The 18,152-nt window shown below is 35.9% G+C and overlaps 1 protein-coding gene across 1 annotated transcript; it reads left to right on the plus strand.

Annotated features, from left to right (window-relative positions):
* The first annotated feature begins 798 nt into the window (after positions 1-798).
* On the plus strand, positions 799-12,416 carry LOC128531805 (uncharacterized). The gene is made up of 5 exons (XM_053505954.1): positions 799-805; positions 9,384-9,719; positions 11,243-11,362; positions 12,056-12,099; positions 12,201-12,416. Exons 1-5 carry the CDS (start codon positions 799-801, stop codon positions 12,336-12,338), a joined length of 645 nt encoding a protein of 214 aa, XP_053361929.1. The 3' UTR covers positions 12,339-12,416.
* The last annotated feature ends 5,736 nt before the right edge of the window (positions 12,417-18,152 follow it).

Consider the following 18,152-nt stretch of genomic DNA (forward strand, 5'->3'; position numbering starts at 1 on the left):
ACTGTCAGGAGATTAACCACACGCAATAATGTTTACTCTCTCACTGACTCATTCTCTATACCGCTTATCCTGGTTTTACTCAGCCACAGGGCTAACCAGTACACCTTCGTGCCACCACATTTATTTGTAGGTAATAAACCAAAGAAATCTGTATTTTAAATGCAGCAATTAATAGTGTGGAGTTAAACTTAACTGAAATTGTAACAAAACTAGGGAACATTTGTATGTTCAAATTATTAAAAATGTTAAATTTGTTATTTTGGTATATTCAATCGAATTTGTTATAATAAACATAAAAATAATTTTTTTACTTTATTTATATATATATATATATATATATATATATATATATATATATATATATATATATTTTTTTTTTTTTTTTTTTACTGTAACTATTAATTAGCTAAATAAGCTAATTAAGTAAGCTAATTAACATTTCCAAATTTCTTAGTTGGTGTGTGTGTGTGTGTGTGTGTGCGTGTGTGTTGTATGCTCGTGCCCTGCAGTGGATTGGAACCCATTTCAGGGTGTGCCTCACCACAGTTCTTAGACAGTTTTGTTGATTTCTGGAGTTAATTTCTTGTCTCAGCTAGTCAGCTAATTATGGTAGGTTTTTGTCTTAGCTAGTTATGTTAATTTATGTTGTATGTAGAACCTCGGTCCTGGAGGAACATTGTTTCGTTTCACTGAGTAATAAACTATATAGGGCTGAGATGTCAATAAAGGCCTTGACCTTGTGCCTGGAGTCCTCTGGAATACGCATCAGGTCTCATAAACTGTTACAGTACAGGCACGATGGAGAGTGAGTGAACGCGTGAGTGAATGCGTGAGTGAACACGTGAGTGAACGTGAGAGTAATAATTCAGTTAATAACTTCCACACAAATTTATGTTTCAAATTTAGTTAAATTTGTGTAGCAGGTCTGGCCATAAAGTCTATTAATTATAATACAACATAAGAATTACCTCATGTTCAAAACTTTACAAAAAAAAGTATGCAAAATATGATTTATTTTTATGGGGGTCAGTAACAAGTAAGAAGAATACAGAGAGCCAGGCCTGTGTCACTAGATGGAGCCAGTGTTGTGTGACAGGGTTCATATTGTAAACCTCTGACAAGCAAAGGGTTAATAAACTGTGTGTGTGTGTGTGTGTGTGTGTGTGTGTGTGTGTGTGTGTGTGTGTGTGTGTGTGTGTGTGTGTGTGAATTAACTGATTATTCAGGTACTCTGGGTTTGGTCTGTGGGTACAGAGCGGTGCTGTGGCTTTATGTCATGTCGAGGCAAGTTTGTTCTATTGCCATAAGAAAACGTTTTTGATTTTGAAGATGGATTATTATGCCTTGAGGAGTACAATATGACAATACATGCTCTGTAGATATATATATAAAACACTAAAAACAGTGTGGCAACTTTAAAACATGAGTACAACCTGCACAGACATACAGTACACACGCAGTCTAGTATACATGAGGGGCTTCACATATACAACCGGGTCCCAAACCGGGACTTTAGATATGTGCAGAATGAGAGTAAAAACACTCTTTATTGCTCTATATAATCTCTATAATACACTAATGCAATTATTCTTGTGTTGAACTAGTGCTTGGATACTATTAAGGTAGAAAGTGTTGATCAGACTGACGGCTTCACGTCCGGAACACTGACCTCCCAGGAACTCCTTTAAATGGCTTAGAGTGAGGTCAGGCCTGTACAGGGGATGTGGCCTTACTTCCCAGCTGAGTTACTGTAATGTGTGAGTGGAGTTGGTGAATGATTGTGTGTACAGTTCCCACAGACAGATAGCATATTTTGTCTCTCAATTTTCAATGTTCAGATGTTTCACTGAACATTGAACATTCACGGGAACAACTGCAGTGGGCTCTAAGCCACCTTGGCAATCGTAATTCATGGACATATGGGTCACATATAGGTCATATAGGTCATGCTTTCATTTTCCTAAAAGCACATCATGAAAATATTTGTTTTCTTATATTTGAATCTAGAACTATACCTATAGGCTCAGTTCTCCTATTAATAGTTTTTTTTTTTTTCCCAAGCACAAATATAGAAGAGGGCAATGTTATCAGAAATAGCACCTGCAGATACTTGAGGATAAAAAAAATGATCTGGTGGAAAGAGAAATGATCTCTTTGATCTGGTGGATTATGAGAAGTTCCACCCACAAGCCTCTCATCAGGACGTTCAGTGCAGAACTTGGCCTCATATCTGCAGCTGGGGGGAGAATGTTTAAAATAATACTGGCAATTTTTTTTCATGTGCACATGAACAAACATGTTAAAAATCAGCATATCTTGAATGTTGTACCTCCCCAGTGCAGCAGTTTTACCTCTTTGGTGTGTGTGTGTGTGTGTGTGTGTGCGTGTGCGTGTGTGTGTTTGTGCGTGTGTGGGTGTGTAGAGAGAAAGAGGGAGAGAGAGAGAGAGAGAACACACACATGCACACACACTGGCAAGAACTAATTCATTCTTGGACAAGAAAGCCCTGCACCAAAATCTCTTCCTCCAAATGTAAACATTTCATGATTTTCAAAGCATAATACACATTTACTGTCCTGACAAACCTGTGAATTATCAGATACATGTGGTGAGTTACATATATGAAGAAAAACATGTAGTTAGTGATAATTTTGCAATAATCCAGTGTGACATGTGTAACTATGGACTTATTAGCAAATTTGATATTTAATATGAATATGAGATGAATTTTTCAGTCAAATATTTTGCAAAAATACCTGATCCAAGAAATTAGTTTTCACCTTTTCGAATGTAATACACAGTAAATCTACTGTTATAACTGAAATACTTAAGTTTTGTCTTATTTTTATATTAATGTTGGATAATAATATTTAATATATATATATATATATATAAAATATTTATGCTAAGTTTTTTTCAATACTCTGTGGTAAATTTATTTTTATTATAAAAAATGTGCGGAATGTTTTATTCAATTTATATCATTAAAATTTTTATATTTATGCATAAGTATTTTTTTCATTGCTCTGTGGTTATTGTTTTTTTATTATTTTAAAAATACTGTGGGGAATTTTGGATTTGATTTATATATATATATATATATATATATATATATATATATATAAAAATTTCCATTACTCTGTGGTTAATCTATTTTTTTAATAATAAAAACAAAAACATGTGGGGAATACAAACCTTTGCACAGGGGCCGAAAAGACCCGCCTTTTTAAAAGAAAAAAAATAATTGTATTATATTTTTCACAGCTCTTGATCTCGTTTGCAGCTTGTTAACCGTCGCTGCTCCTCAGCAGATACAGAATGCACTCACAGGTCTGATTTGGAAAGTTAAACCTGAGAGCGGTGTGGAACATTCAGTGTGGTTTCTGCTCGATGTACCTTCCTGTTTACCCGAGCAGAGCGCTTTATACTGCCGAGCAAACCAAACCAAATAATAGAAAAAAAAACCTCGCTTAAAATATATTGATGCAACTGATAAAAATGAAAACAGAATATGATATTGAATCTGGATTTTAATTTTAAAAAAGGGAAGATTTTAAGTGGTCTTAATGCGGTCTTATTTAAAAAGATAAAATATTTATTTCAGGATTTCATTAAATGTCACAAACTTATTTGTATTTCATCTTCTTTTTTTAATTTTTATGCTTTGTTTTTGCATAAAGCAATTTACAACTAAACCTGTAAGACTAAAGCATCTAAAATGTGTCACAAAAGGTGTAAGCAATTAGATATGAAGCTGAAGATCAAATTCAAATTCAAATTTTATTTGTCACGTACACAGTCATACACAGTACGATATGCAGTGAAATGCTTTCAAGATGTGTGCTTGCTCCTTGAAGTTTAAGTTTCACTAGCAGATAAAATTATTTCAAATATATATATATTTTTCTTTAATATTATATTATTATTATTATTATTATTATTATTATTATTATTATTATTATAAATGCTTACACTGTATCTGATTTTATTTAATTAATTGATTTTTTAAAAATCCACTATTGTGGAGTTAATATTGTACATCGTACACCATGAGTAGGTGACAAATTATTAGATTAGTATACTAGCTCAATATTTGAATAATAAATAATGAAACATGACTGATATTTAATAAAAAAAACACTGCTTTGAGAGAAAAAAAAAACTAATGTAAGACATTTAGTTACCACCTTCAAGTTGTTTATTTTCCTCTAACCGTGCATCCAAAACAGTTTTATTCCTCTTTTGTGTGCGGTCTTATGTTATTTGCCTTTTATTCAGTAATCTGCCAAAAATTTGATTTTTATTCATTAAACAACAGCACAATTTAATTTATAATTAACTTTAATATACATTAAATGGAGTGAAATCTTTCTCCAATCCTTCTCCAAATTTTTTATTAGCATCATATACTCAATAAAATAATTTTATTAATTAACATTATATCTGATGGCTCACATAATACCATAAGTAAACAGGCTGTTGTGTATTTAGATCAGACTGAAGTGTATAACTTGTCTACATGAAGCCTAGAGATATTTATAATTTTGCATCACAGTTAAAAAAGAAAAAAAGAATAAAAGAAATGTTGTGGCTTGAGACAAACAAAAATAGCCTCACATCCTGTGGAAAGTTTGAGAGGTGAGAAACTGATGTGTTTGTGAGAAAAGTGAGTCGGGCGGTCAGAGCGGTCTGCAGAGATGAAACACAAAGAGCTGCAGTGTGTGAAGGGGCAAAGAGACAAACAGAGCTATAAAAAAAACCACCAAACACACCTCAACATCTTATGCACACAAAGACAAACACACACACACACATGCACGCACACACACACACACACACACACACACACACACACACACACACACACACACACACATTTCTTTTCTATGTACTAAAATAATACCTGTACAAATATAAATTGTGTGTGTATATATATATATATATATATATATATATATATATATATATATATATATATATATATATATATATATACTAGTGTAGTATATGAATATATAATTTAAATTCAATAAATATATGGACATATATAGTAAATTAAATATAGAAAATTTGTATATATATTAGAATTAGAATTTTGTGTTCATTTAACATGCATTCATTTAAATAGATTAACATACATTTACCATATTATATATTATATATTAAACTGTATTAAAATCAGTTGAGTAACTATATTTTAATTTTCTTTTTGAAATGCTCATTGATTTTCTTTAAATCTTATTGTGATCCACTGAAGCTCATTTCCAGAAAACGGCTTGAAAGCATCTCATGACACGTCATTTTAATAATACTGTTTTTAATCTTTTATGTCTTGGTTTTACTTAGATGAGGGGTGGAGAAAAGGAGAGAGAGAGAGAGAGAGAGAGAGAGAGAGAGAGAGAGAGAATTTGATTGGTTAGTGTTACACAGTGGTGAGGGAGGAGGAGCCACATTAAGGCCTGAATAAACTCCACCCATAATGACATCTTGTTTATGATCACTAAAAAAAAAAAAAAAGCTTAGGGTTATATCTGGAGCTTAGGTTACACTATATTTGTGTCTCAAGGTTAGATTAGATTAAATTATATATTATAGTTACAGTAATATAACTATATATATAACTATATATATAAATATTTAACTATATATATAACTATATATATATATATATATATATATATATATATATATATATATATATATATATACACACAGTATAGTAATATAATGTCGTTATTTATAATATAATATTAATAGTTGCACTTAAAAAAAAAATATCACACATCTTGCCTTATCTTGGCTTATCATCATCTTTACTGCTTCATCCTCTAGATGGGAGAGCCTGGAGCCTATCACAGGAGACTTATCACATGAGGCAGGGTACACCCTGGATGGGATGCCAATCTATTGTGGCACACTTATGCAGACTCATTCATACATACTATGATAACATTTATAAATAAATAAATAAATCCTAATTCCCAAAAAAATGGGAAAAATGGTTAAAATGGTTCAGGCCTAAAGTGGTTCAGCCCAATCATGCACTATAATCCAACTTAGTATTTTTATCAAAGCCACCAATAACTATCGTTGATAATCAGTAAAAAAAAGCTCTTACATTCTCAACATTATATCCTAGCTTCATTTTCTTTAAACCTGACAATCTGACTGACAATCGTTTATTTTGTGTATCAGATTTCAGTTGATATGACATTGAGTTCAGGTAAGCATGGAGGGCAAGCTTGGATGTGGAGAACTCATGTAGCATCTACTAGGTCAATACTTATGAACACCTACTGTATGGGAGCACCCGATCCCACTAATACTCTTGTGGCTGATTGGGAATTCCAAAAACCACAGGAAGCTTCCCAGTAGAATGGAGACAGAATGTGATGAACAACAAGCGCATATGTGACCCAGTCTGTGAAAACTCAGATAAAGTGATTTTTGTGTGTGTGATTATAGTGTGATTAATATGCACAGTAATTTTATACAGAAAACTGTTTACAAGTATATATATATATATATATATATATATATATATATATATATATATATATATATATAGTGGATGATGATGGGAACCACACTAACTTGTCTTTACTTCTATATTTGACATGTTGATCTGAAGGTTAACAATAATGTTGCTGAAATATGATGATTATTCAAAAAAAAAATTATTCAAACACTTTGTTTAAAAAAAAAAACTGAATGCCTAAAACTTGTTACAAATTACAATTTGCACATTTGTTCAACTAAACAAGGTTTGGGTAACCCTATTTAAAAAAGAGTTTTTAGTCACCTGAAACGTTTACATGCTGATATAGTGTTTTTAAAAAAGTGGCCAAACTCCAGTTACTGGATGCAAAATGGGACGGTTTGGTCAGGAAGGGCATCCGCCGTAAAACCTGTGCCAAGCTTGTGTTTGCGGACCAGATAGTCAACCCCTTGCCGGGAGCAGCCGAAAGAACAACAACAACAAAGAACATTTACAGAAAAATACATAAAAACTTTTAAAACGTTTAAATAAAAAAAAGTAAAATAAAAATCTTACCCATTGTGTCCATTTGAGCATTAGAAGCATTGATTAAAGTTATTAATAGACTGGAATGACATCATATCATTGTACAGACAGAAAAACAAAAATTGGATTAAAAAAAAGAATTCTATTTTAAAAACTCTTGTTAAAACGTTGTAGTATTATTCACTAAATTGCTATTTTATTTGGTTAAATATATTAATCAAATATCAAAACAGGTTTGCTTAAATACTGAACTCTAGCAATAATGACTATCTAATGTTTTCTTTTCCGTGACCCTGAATACAGGATAAATCAGTATAGAAGATGAGTGAGTGAGTGAGTGAGTGGGTGATGTTTTTTTTTTTTTTTTTTTGTGGTTGATTTCCTATTTGGAGAGGATTTAAAAGGTGTAAATGGAAGAAAAATTAAAGGAGGAGCCACAGTCTACTGCTGGCTTTTAAATATAAAAATGCACAAAAAGTCTGTGATGTCTAATGTTGACATCATAAATTCTGGCACTATGTGACATGAAACACATTTGACCAATTGAACAAGAGGACATGCTGTAGACAGAGCACAGGCTAAAGATGAGGTTAATGCGGGTGGTGTGGATTACAGCGCTATACTTTATTAAAAATGGTAGGTGTACTTGATTTTGTATGTTTTTCATGGAAATTGGTTATAAGACTCAGAAGGACACATTTACAATACCTTTCGTGACCTTAGTACTGTGTTATAAAGTTGACTGACTGAAAAGACATTTTAAGGTAGGGGACAACAAATGTTAACCTTCAATCTAATATGTTATATATCATAAAATACTGAAAGGTTTGTGTATTCAACAAGACCAATGCTTATTATCGATAGCCGTACGCAGATAAATCCTTATTATTCTGCAAAATCAAATATGTGTTGTTTTTATAATGTTTTATCTTATTGCCCATTAAATAACTAACAAATGCCAATCCATTTAGCAGAAAAGATATTTTGATTTTATTAATTTGTTTGATTTTATTTTATTATAACATATGTACTGTATTATACTGTCGGTGGAATAAAGTTTGGGTACATTTCTTTAAATCTTGATATTAGGTTCTGCACAGACAGATGATGTCACTCAGTCGAATCCACTGATCACTGCTGACGTTGGACAGAATGTGACTCTGCATTGCGTTCGACTGCAAGAAGATACCTCCGGATCCTTTGTTTGGTACCAGCAAAAAGTCGGACACAAACCTCGTGTAATACTCTCAGTGCAACATGAATCGCCCAGCTATGAAAATGAGTTCAAGCCACCAAGATTCAGCATCGAGAAAGAAAAACAGAGCTGCGATTTAAGCATCACTAATGTGGAACCGTCAGATGAAGCCATGTATTACTGTGGATATAGAAAATTTTTAACAAGGTTTGGAAATGGAACATTTTTATCAGTGAAAGGTAAGAATGTTTACTGTATACACACAGCCTATTTATTTGAATGAAGTTCAAGTTGTGACTTAAACTGTAAAAAATTCTAAAATTTTAAATATGGTTAAATGGTCAAATATAAAATCAAAATAATTAAATGATCAGTTGAAATAACAAGCACTCAGTAATGAGATATTAAGTAAAAATGACAACATGGCACTTAATTTTTTTTATAACTTGCACTTCAGATTTTTGTTAATTAACTTATTAGTTAATCTTATTTAGTGATTTTCAGCATGGTGGCATAGTGATTAGCACTATCGACTCGGACCTCCTGGGTCCAGATGTGATTCCAGATTCGAGAGTTTGCATGTTCCCCCTGTGCTTGGTGGGTTTTCTCTAGATACCCCTGGCTTCCTTCCACAGTTCAAAAACATGCAGATTAGGCTAATGAGTGCTTCCAAATAGCCTGTAGTGTGTGAATGAGCGTGTAAATGTACAGCGTGTAAATGTTGTACAAAATTGGAATAAATGCATGGGTCACGATTGGTTTCCACGGTCCCTAGTTGGTCTCCAGAAGTTCTAGATGGACGGATAGATTGATTCAACGTAATACAGTAAAACATCATGAATTATATCCATATACTGTACATATGGACATCTATTAATTGTATTTAACACAATTTGTGATTTCATTAAAAAAATGTAATTAATACAAAACATTATGTGAAGTCATGCTTTCTTTAGAGTGCCATATAGAACATACTGTATTAAACTTGATTTCACCAAGCTAGTCACATAACTTTCAGTCCATTTATTCAATTGGTTGGTAGTGTGTTGTCAATTTATGTGCATAATCTACGTAATATGGTAATATAATTCATGGACCATTTGTGCTATAAAGGTGCAGTATATATAAATCTCAAATCTAACACATTTATATAACACTGAACAGGTGATGAAGATGTAAAAGTCTCCGTGTTCCAGAGCAGTGTGTTGGACTCGGTTCCTGCAGGAGCGTCAGTGACTCTGCAGTGCTCGGTTCTCTCTGAGAGCAGAGCAGCAGAACTCCAAGTGCTCTGGTTCAGAGCTGCTCCACCACAATCCCATCCTCAAATCATTTACACTCATCACAACAGCAGCCATCAGTGTGAGAGCGGCTCTTCTACACACACCTGTGTGTACAAGTTCTCCAAGAACATCCTCAGCCTCAATGATACTGGGACTTACTACTGCGCTGTGGCCGTGTGTGGGAAGATCATTTTTGGGAACGGGACACGAGTACAACTGGGTAAGAAGTATGTTTGTTCGTTATTAAAACAGAGTACACAGTAGTGTTTTATCTGTATCTGTCTATTTAGGTATGAGATCATGCAATTCTGCCTAGCAAATTTAGGTCTTTCTTCTGATTAGCCTCAAGTGGTTCTCTTAAGGCTGCACAGCTGTTGCGTCCCAATCTCTTGGATTCTCTTCGCATTGTGAATCTGGAAATGCTCTTAATTTCCCTATAAAAATACAGTTCTGAGTTCTACTGTTGTTTTGTTTATTTTTTTATTTAGATTTTTTAACAATTTAAATTCAATAAGCGTTTATTTGATCTCCCATCACACTCATTTAGGATGTTTTTCTGACCACATTTCTTTCTCGAACATGATGATTGATCACTATCCTTTTAGCTTTAATGATGAGTTTATTAGTTCTTAAACCAGTTTTATAGTTTCAGCAATTTCCTTGATGCTTGATGCAGGACAATAATTTGACCTTTTTGAAACAAAGTAAGATCTTTGCCACCACGACAGGATATGTCTTCTGACATGGTTGTTTAAGAAATGTGAAGCTCTCGTTTTTTATTCTTACTGCATCTGTTAGAGTTAAATAACTTGTTGCAGCTGACCCATATTAATCACTGCAGTCATTATCCAGTGGAAGCCTCAATCCAGACTTCTTTGGGCAGTGTATATAAATCAGGTCAATGTGTTACAGTCAATGTCACCACTTACTGACAAATCAATAGTACTTTTTAAAACAGCTTTTATTCTACTATAAACAGTATTATGCATCTTGAGCCCTCTCATTCCTTAATATTTTGCTTCCAAGGACCCAGACTATTTTGTATCCTTAATGTAAGCTTAAGAAACAGTTCTTCAGGCTTCCTAAAGGACATTATTGGCTCATTTGCAGTCACACAGGTGCAGACAATGACAGTTAATCAGGCTGGTGATTAGTATACTGCTAATGCTGAATGCTGAGTGGTTGGAACAGATGAGAGCAGAAAGGAGGTTGCTGTTGATGTTGTTACATAACCTAACAAATTTTACATTGTATCTTTAGGCATTCTGCGGCCTGTTAAACAGTAAAACATTTTTTCCCACCTTTTTTATTTAAGCAAGACAAGGCCAATTTTATTTATAGAGCACAATTTTAACACAACCGTAAATGAGCTTTACGATAAAAGATGAAAAAAAACTAAAACATGTATCAAAAAAATTGGATTTACACCAATTTAACTATTCAAAGTACATACTCAGAATCAGTCAATGCTAGACAGTAAATATAAGTCTTTAAGCTTGAATTTTAAAGCATCCAATGATGATTTAATTAACATAGATGTGGAACAAATTCCCAGATAAAGTATAAAATCAATTATTGTTTGAGATTTTATACCTGTGCTATACATTGTGATCTTTACTGCTAAATTTCTGCAAAATCCATAAAGGAAAATAAAATGTTAAATGAAACAATATTTTAATAATATCTGAGCTTATGTCTATATGTTATAGTAGTTTTGTAATTGTGATATTTCCTGTGTGACAGAGAGCTCTGTGACTCCTGTCGTGGTTAGCCTTGCTGTAGCTTTGGGAGTCTGTGTGGTTGTGATCATTGCTTTGATCTTTGTCCTAACCCATAAAACAGGAAACTGTGAACAAGGCATGGGTAAGTCTACATCCTGGCTATATTATAGCTAAAAACTATAATATTAGTAGATTATGTCAATTACATAATCGTTTTTTTGTTTCACTAGTTTCTTATACTGGGTTATTCATGCCTGCATTCATGTGGATGTTTTAAAGCAAGAAGAGTTACTGCGCATCACATACCAAAATGTTTTAGTTCTCTTACACCATAACATTCGCCAATGAAAAAGTGAAATTTTGTACTTTCTAATCTACCTATAGTTACATTAAATGTTGCGGTCCAACAGTAAATCCAGTTATCACTTACATTATAACAGCTAAAGAATATGCAATAAAAGTAAAAAAAATTATAATAATAAGCTGGACGATCTACATAGAAAAGTCTTTAATGTCAAAATGTTTCCGTTCAAACACTTTAAAGTTACAGGTATAGCTCAGACTGTAGAGTGCTGGCGCTGGAAACTCCTGCCATAAAAATATTATAAAATCACCTTAAAAAAAATCATATTGCATATATTTATATTGCATAATTTGCTAATGCATTGTATTGAATTTACTGTATAAATAAGTAATCTGTAATTGTAATCAGTAATCACTGCTATCAGAGCTGTTTTTAAAACAATTAATCAACATCACAGAATAGAAAGTAAAGAAACAATAAAGTTAAATTTAAGTGGGTCAAGTGATAAAATGTTTTTTTTTTTCTTTACAGTGAGATTAAAACAAGATTCTGCAAAAGACAAGACCCTCAATCAGGTAAATATTCCGGATATAAGATTTGATTTATTATTGCGCTGAAAATCTGATTTTTCTGACCATATGATCTTATCATTTTTATTTCCTACCCATCTCTACAGGACGGTGACAATGGGGAGCTGAATTACGCTGCCTTACATTTTAACGAAAGAAGAACCAAAAGAGGACAAATAAGGAAAAATCAACCTCAGGATGTTATATATTCTGATGTCCAATGTCCTTCTGTAACTCAGATTTGATCTGTAAACTGATACAATGTCACTAGTTCTGGTATCAGGTTTTATTTTTAATATAGATATATATTTTTGTGAATGATTGTTAAGGCTGAATTTTAACTCAAAGCTGAATGATGTAAAAATCTAAAAATCATTAAAACACTGGTTCTGTTAAGGATTTATTATTATTATTTATATTATTTTTAATAATAAAAATATCAATATCTTTCAATAGTTTAGTAATTTTTGACATTTAGATGGCGCTGTAGTGTGTGCGCTTGTACAAACATACAAAAAAAAGAGAAAAAAGATTTTTGTGTTTTATTTTATTTATTTTTCTTCTTATTATTATTATTTTTGCACTGGCCAGGTTTTAAACAAGCCCATTAGATTTTACTCCTAATGTGACCTCATTTGGGAAGATACCACCCACCCCATGGGCTTATTGCTCAGGTCTGCTGTTCTCTGGTGAGGTGTTTCTTGGCAGTAACACATTTACACACACACTAATTGATGTATAAAGGATTAACACTTTGGGGGAGCTCTGAGACCTGTGTTTCCTGTGTTAAAATATGGGACCAGCAGAACAGCTCTGAGTCATACTGTAGATTCCACAAAACCTCTGAAGTGTGCTGTAGTATCTGGATTCAAGATTTTAGATTCAAGATTCTTTATTTGTCACATGCATAGTTATACAGGTACAACACGCAGTGAAATGTATCCTCAACCGCTCCTACTTTGTGCAAATAAGGACTTTGGACTTTCAGTTTGTTTTATATTATGTTCCTCAAACTATTTTTGAACAATTTCTGCAGTGTGGCGAGGTGCATTATCCTGCTGAGAAAGGACACTGCCATTATACAATATCATTGGCAGGAATGGGTGTATTTGGTATGCAACTATTTGTAGGTAGGTGGTGTGTGTGTCAAAGTCACATTTACATACATTAACACTTTACACTGACTCTGCCAGCTTGCCTTCTTACCATAGTGCATTTTGCTGGCATCACTTCCCAGGTAAGCAACGCACACACACCCAGCAATCTATTATGTAAAAAAAGATGTTATTCATCAGATCAGGCTACCTTCTTCCTTTGCTCTGTGGGTTAGATCTGATGTCCACGTGCTCATTGTGTGTACTTTTGGTGGAGGACATGGGTCTGCATGGGAACTCATGGGATCATTACTCGGACTAAAACACATCAAGCTGTCATGCCCTGTGTATTATGACATCTTTCTATCAGAATTTATATTACAATTTATAGCTTTTTGTGCTTTGGTAGCTTTTTTGTGGGCTTAGACCAGACATGGTACTCTTTACTATCCACATGCATTACTTATCATTGGCCAACCTTGACCCTGTCCACAACTTTCTGTTTTTACCTTCCTGAACCACACGACCTGCTGTTTTGGAAATGGGCTGAACCAGCTGTATTATCATCAAAACTGATGGAACGTCTTTGTCCAGGACATTCTGAGGCTACACAGCGTGAGGTTAGAGACTGCTGTGTCTTTGTTTTCACGGAGACATGGCTCAGCGACAGAGTACCGGATGCCGCTATTCAGCTAGACGGGCTAGCCTCGTTTCGCGCCGACAGGAATGCAGCTCTGTGCGGTAAGACTCGCGGTGGCGGCTTGTGTGTTTACATCAACACGAAATGGTGCAAGAACTCTGTGCTAGTTTTTAGTTATTGCTCATTGCTAGTGGAGTTTGTGATTGTAAGATGCAGACCTTTTTATTTACCACGAGAATTCACCACTGTTTTCATTATCGGAGTGTACATTCCACCTAGCGCTAATGCTAAGGAAGCGCTATGGGAACTGTATACAAAGATCAGTGAACTGCAAAATACACACCCGGACGGACTGTTTATTGTTGCCGGAGATTTTAACCATGCAAATCTCAAGTCAGTGCTTCCTAGATTCCATCAGTATGTGGACTTTGCAACGAGAGGGAAAAACATGCTGGATCTTGTTTACACAAACATCCCCGGCGCATATCGGGCAGAGCCCCGCCCCCACCTCGGCTACTCAGATCACATCTCTGTTATGCTAATTCCAGCATACAGACCACTCATCAGGCGCTCAAAACCGGTTCTAAAGCAGGTGAAAACCTGGCCAGCAGGAGCCATCTCTGCTCTTCAGGACTGTTTCGAGAGCACTGACTGGAACATGTTTAGGGAGGCTGCAACTTACGGTGACTTCACTGACTTGAAGGAGTACACGTCATCAGTGACCAGCTACATCAACAAGTGCACCGATGACGTCACTGTCTCCAAGAACATCATCTCACGACCCAACCAGAAACCGTGGATTACTGCGGAGGTGCGTGCACTTCTGAGGACCCGAGACTGTGCCTTCAGAGCGGGAGACAAGGTGGCCCTCAGAACAGCAAGGGCCAAACTATCTCGGGCCATCAGAGAGGCAAAGCGCGCACACGCCCAGAGAATCCACAATCACTTCAGGGACAGCGGCGACACACGGCGCATGTGGCAGGGCTTACAAGCCATCACTCACTACAGGACGACATCACCTGCCTGTGACGGTGACGGCTCCCTCCCAGATGCGCTGAACAACTTCTACGCTCGGTTCGACAGGCAGAACGACGTAGCGGCGAGGAAGTCCACCCCTCCTCCGAACAACCAGGTGCTGTGTCTCACTACAGCTGAGGTGAGGAAAACTTTACGCAGAGTCAACCCACGTAAAGCTGCTGGACCAGACAACATCCCAGGCAGAGTGCTCAGAGAATGTGCTGAACAGCTGGCAGATGTTCTCACCGACATCTTCAACATCTCTCTGAGCAGCGCCGTCGTTCCCACGTGCTTCAAAGCCACCACCTTGTCCCCGTGCCTAAGAAGTCTACTGTGTCCTGTCTCAATGACTACCGTCCCGTTGCACTTACACCCACCATCATGAAGTGCTTCGAGCGGCTCGTCATGAGACACATCAAGACGCTGCTGCCCCCTTTACTGGACCCACTGCAATTTGCGTATCGTCCTAACCGCTCAACGGACGATGCCATCTCCACTACACTCCATCTTGCCCTCACACATTTGGACAAGAAGGACGCATACGTTCGAATGCTGTACATAGACTTCAGCTCAGCATTCAACACTATCATCCCCCAACAACTGATCGGGAAGCTGAGCCTGTTGGGCCTGAACACCTCCCTCTGCAACTGGATCCTAGACTTTCTGACCGGAAGGCCTCAGTCAGTACGGATCGGGAACTGCACCTCCAGCACCACCACACTGAGCACTGGGGCCCCAAAAGGCTGTGTGCTCAGTCCCCTGCTGTTCACACTGCTGACTCACGACTGTGTAGCAACACACAGTTCAAATCACATCATTAAGTTCGCTGATGACACGACCGTGGTGGGTCTCATTAGCAAGAACGACGAGTCAGCGTACAGAGAGGAAGTGCAGAGGCTAACGCACTGGTGCAACAACAACAACCTGTCTCTGAATGTTGACAAGACAAAAGAGATGCTTGTTGACTTCAGGAGGACACAAGGCGACCATTCTCCGCTGAGCATCAACGGCTCCTCTGTGGAGATTGTCGAAAACACTAAATTCCTGGGTGTCCACCTGGAGAAGGACCTCAACTGGTCCCTCAACACCAGCTCCCTACACAAGAAAGCCCAACAGCGTCTCTTCTTTCTGAGAAGACTGAGAAAGGCCCAGCTTCCACCACCGATCCTGATCACCTTCTATAGAGGGACTATCGAGAGCATCCTGAGCGGCTGCATCACTGTCTGGTTTGGGAATTGTGCCATATCGGACCGCGAAACCCTACAGCGGATAGTGAGGACAGCGGAGAAGATCATTGGGGTCTCTCTTCCCTCCATTGAAGACATCTACACCACACGCTGCATCCGCAAAAGCCAACAGCATTGTGGCTGATCGGACACACCCCTCTCACACACACTTTACACTCCTGCCATCTGGAAAAAGGTACCGAAGCATTCGGGCACACACATCCAGACTGTGCAACAGCTTTTTTCCACAAGCCATCCGTCTCCTCAACAAAAAGGGACTGAACTGATAAACACACACACACACACACACACACACAAACATTATCACTCAGCTTAACTCAACTACATCAATACATCAAAACACTGTGACTGGACTGACAAATCAACACAAGCGCAGACACACTGACCCACACAAACTATCGTACACACATCTGTAAATGCCTCACTGTTTATCTCTTCTGCACAATATTCATTACTTTTTGCACAAATATCAATTCTTGCTGCTATGTTTTACTACCTCAACACCATATTTTATGTTTTATGTTCTGATATGTCGTTGTTGTCGCACTGTCACTTTGTTGTTGCTCATTTTGCACATTTGCACGTGCAGTTTATGTTTTTGTCTGTTGTCTGGAAAAAAAAAACCTGTAGATAGTCTTTTAGTTAGTTAGTCTTTAGTTAGTTTTTTTGTTAATTTATGTTGTAATTTATGTTAGGAATATCTGTCTTGTCTCTGCTAGCCAGCTAACTAGGCCTCCTAGCTAGCTAGTTTAGCTTCTCTGTTAATTTATGTTGTAAGTTTATGTTGCATGTAGCACCTTGGTCCTGGAGGAACGTTGTTTCGTTTCACTGTGTACTAACTGTATATGGTTAAAGTGACAATAAAGCCTACTTGAACTTGAACTTGAACTTGATGCTTGATCAGATTGAGATCTGCAATGGTGTCACAACACCATATATTCTATGTTAAACCATTTCTAAATTGTTTCCATTTCTTTAGTGTGACATGGTGCATTATTCTGCGGAAAGACGCCACTGTCGTTATACAATATCACTGATAGGAAGCGGTGTATTTTGGTCTGCAATAATTTGTAGGTAGTGGTACTGGTCGAAGTAACATCCACACGAAGGGCACGACCCGATGTTTCACAGCAGAAAAGTCACCTGTCACTGGTTTTAATCTTATTAAAACAGAATACTAATAGGATGTTCTCTGGTCAGGTTTGTTGTTGTTGACTGTTATCTTGAAATTTACTATATATAATGTAATTTATATATTCCATCCAACTATCTAGGAACCTCTGTAGTCCAACTAGTGACCATGGAGGCCAATGCTGATAACTGTTGTATTTATTTTCAGTTTATGCCATGTTAGGACCTCCGACAATGTTCACACATGCAGTCACACATACTAAGAGCAATTTGGGAAATCAATAAGACTAACCTGCATGTCATTGGACAATGTAATTTTGGTAACAATTTTCAAAAGCATTAAAATTCTCAATGTTAGCCATAATTTTAAGTTCATCAATACAGTCATTGATAATAATAATTATATAATTAATATTAAATGAATGACAATTATTGTAATATTAATATAATGCCTTTGTCAATACGACACTTTAACAATTTAAACACTACAGTGTTTTACAAAAAATCTGATTAAGTAGAATTTAAATTTAAACACTTCAAAAAGAAGTTACAAAAACATGGTTTCCTGAGCTGTCAGTGTATTAGTTTTTTTTTTTATCTAAAACATTAAAAACACAACCAACAACTTTGCAATTTTAGATTTAAAAAACATCTTAGATTTACTTTTACTTCAACAGCCTGATTCACACACATACAAACAAAAAGATGCTTAATGGACGGGCAACTATTTTCTTTCTTTTGTTTTAAATATTATTTTTAAGGACTTTCAGGGTTTTTTTTTTTTTGTTTATTTGTTTGTTTGTTTGTTTGGTCTTTTTAGGTAGGAGGGGCCACATTCAGTTATCTACTGATGTTATCGTTCTAGTCTAGATCGTATGTGGAAAATCCTGTGGTTTCACGTCATAACCCTTGTGCACAAAGTGAATTGTG

The sequence above is a fragment of the Clarias gariepinus genome, chromosome 10 (assembly GCF_024256425.1).
Source record: "Clarias gariepinus isolate MV-2021 ecotype Netherlands chromosome 10, CGAR_prim_01v2, whole genome shotgun sequence".
In the NCBI taxonomy this organism is placed as follows: Eukaryota; Metazoa; Chordata; class Actinopteri; order Siluriformes; family Clariidae; genus Clarias; species Clarias gariepinus.

Excerpts from the sequence above, each read along its gene's own strand:
- LOC128531805 (XM_053505954.1), top strand. Across the intron at positions 9,720-11,242 it reads CGGGACACGAGTACAACTGG|AGAGCTCTGTGACTCCTGTC; the intron begins GTAAGAAGTATG and ends CCTGTGTGACAG. Across the intron at positions 12,100-12,200 it reads AAGACAAGACCCTCAATCAG|GACGGTGACAATGGGGAGCT; the intron begins GTAAATATTCCG and ends CCATCTCTACAG.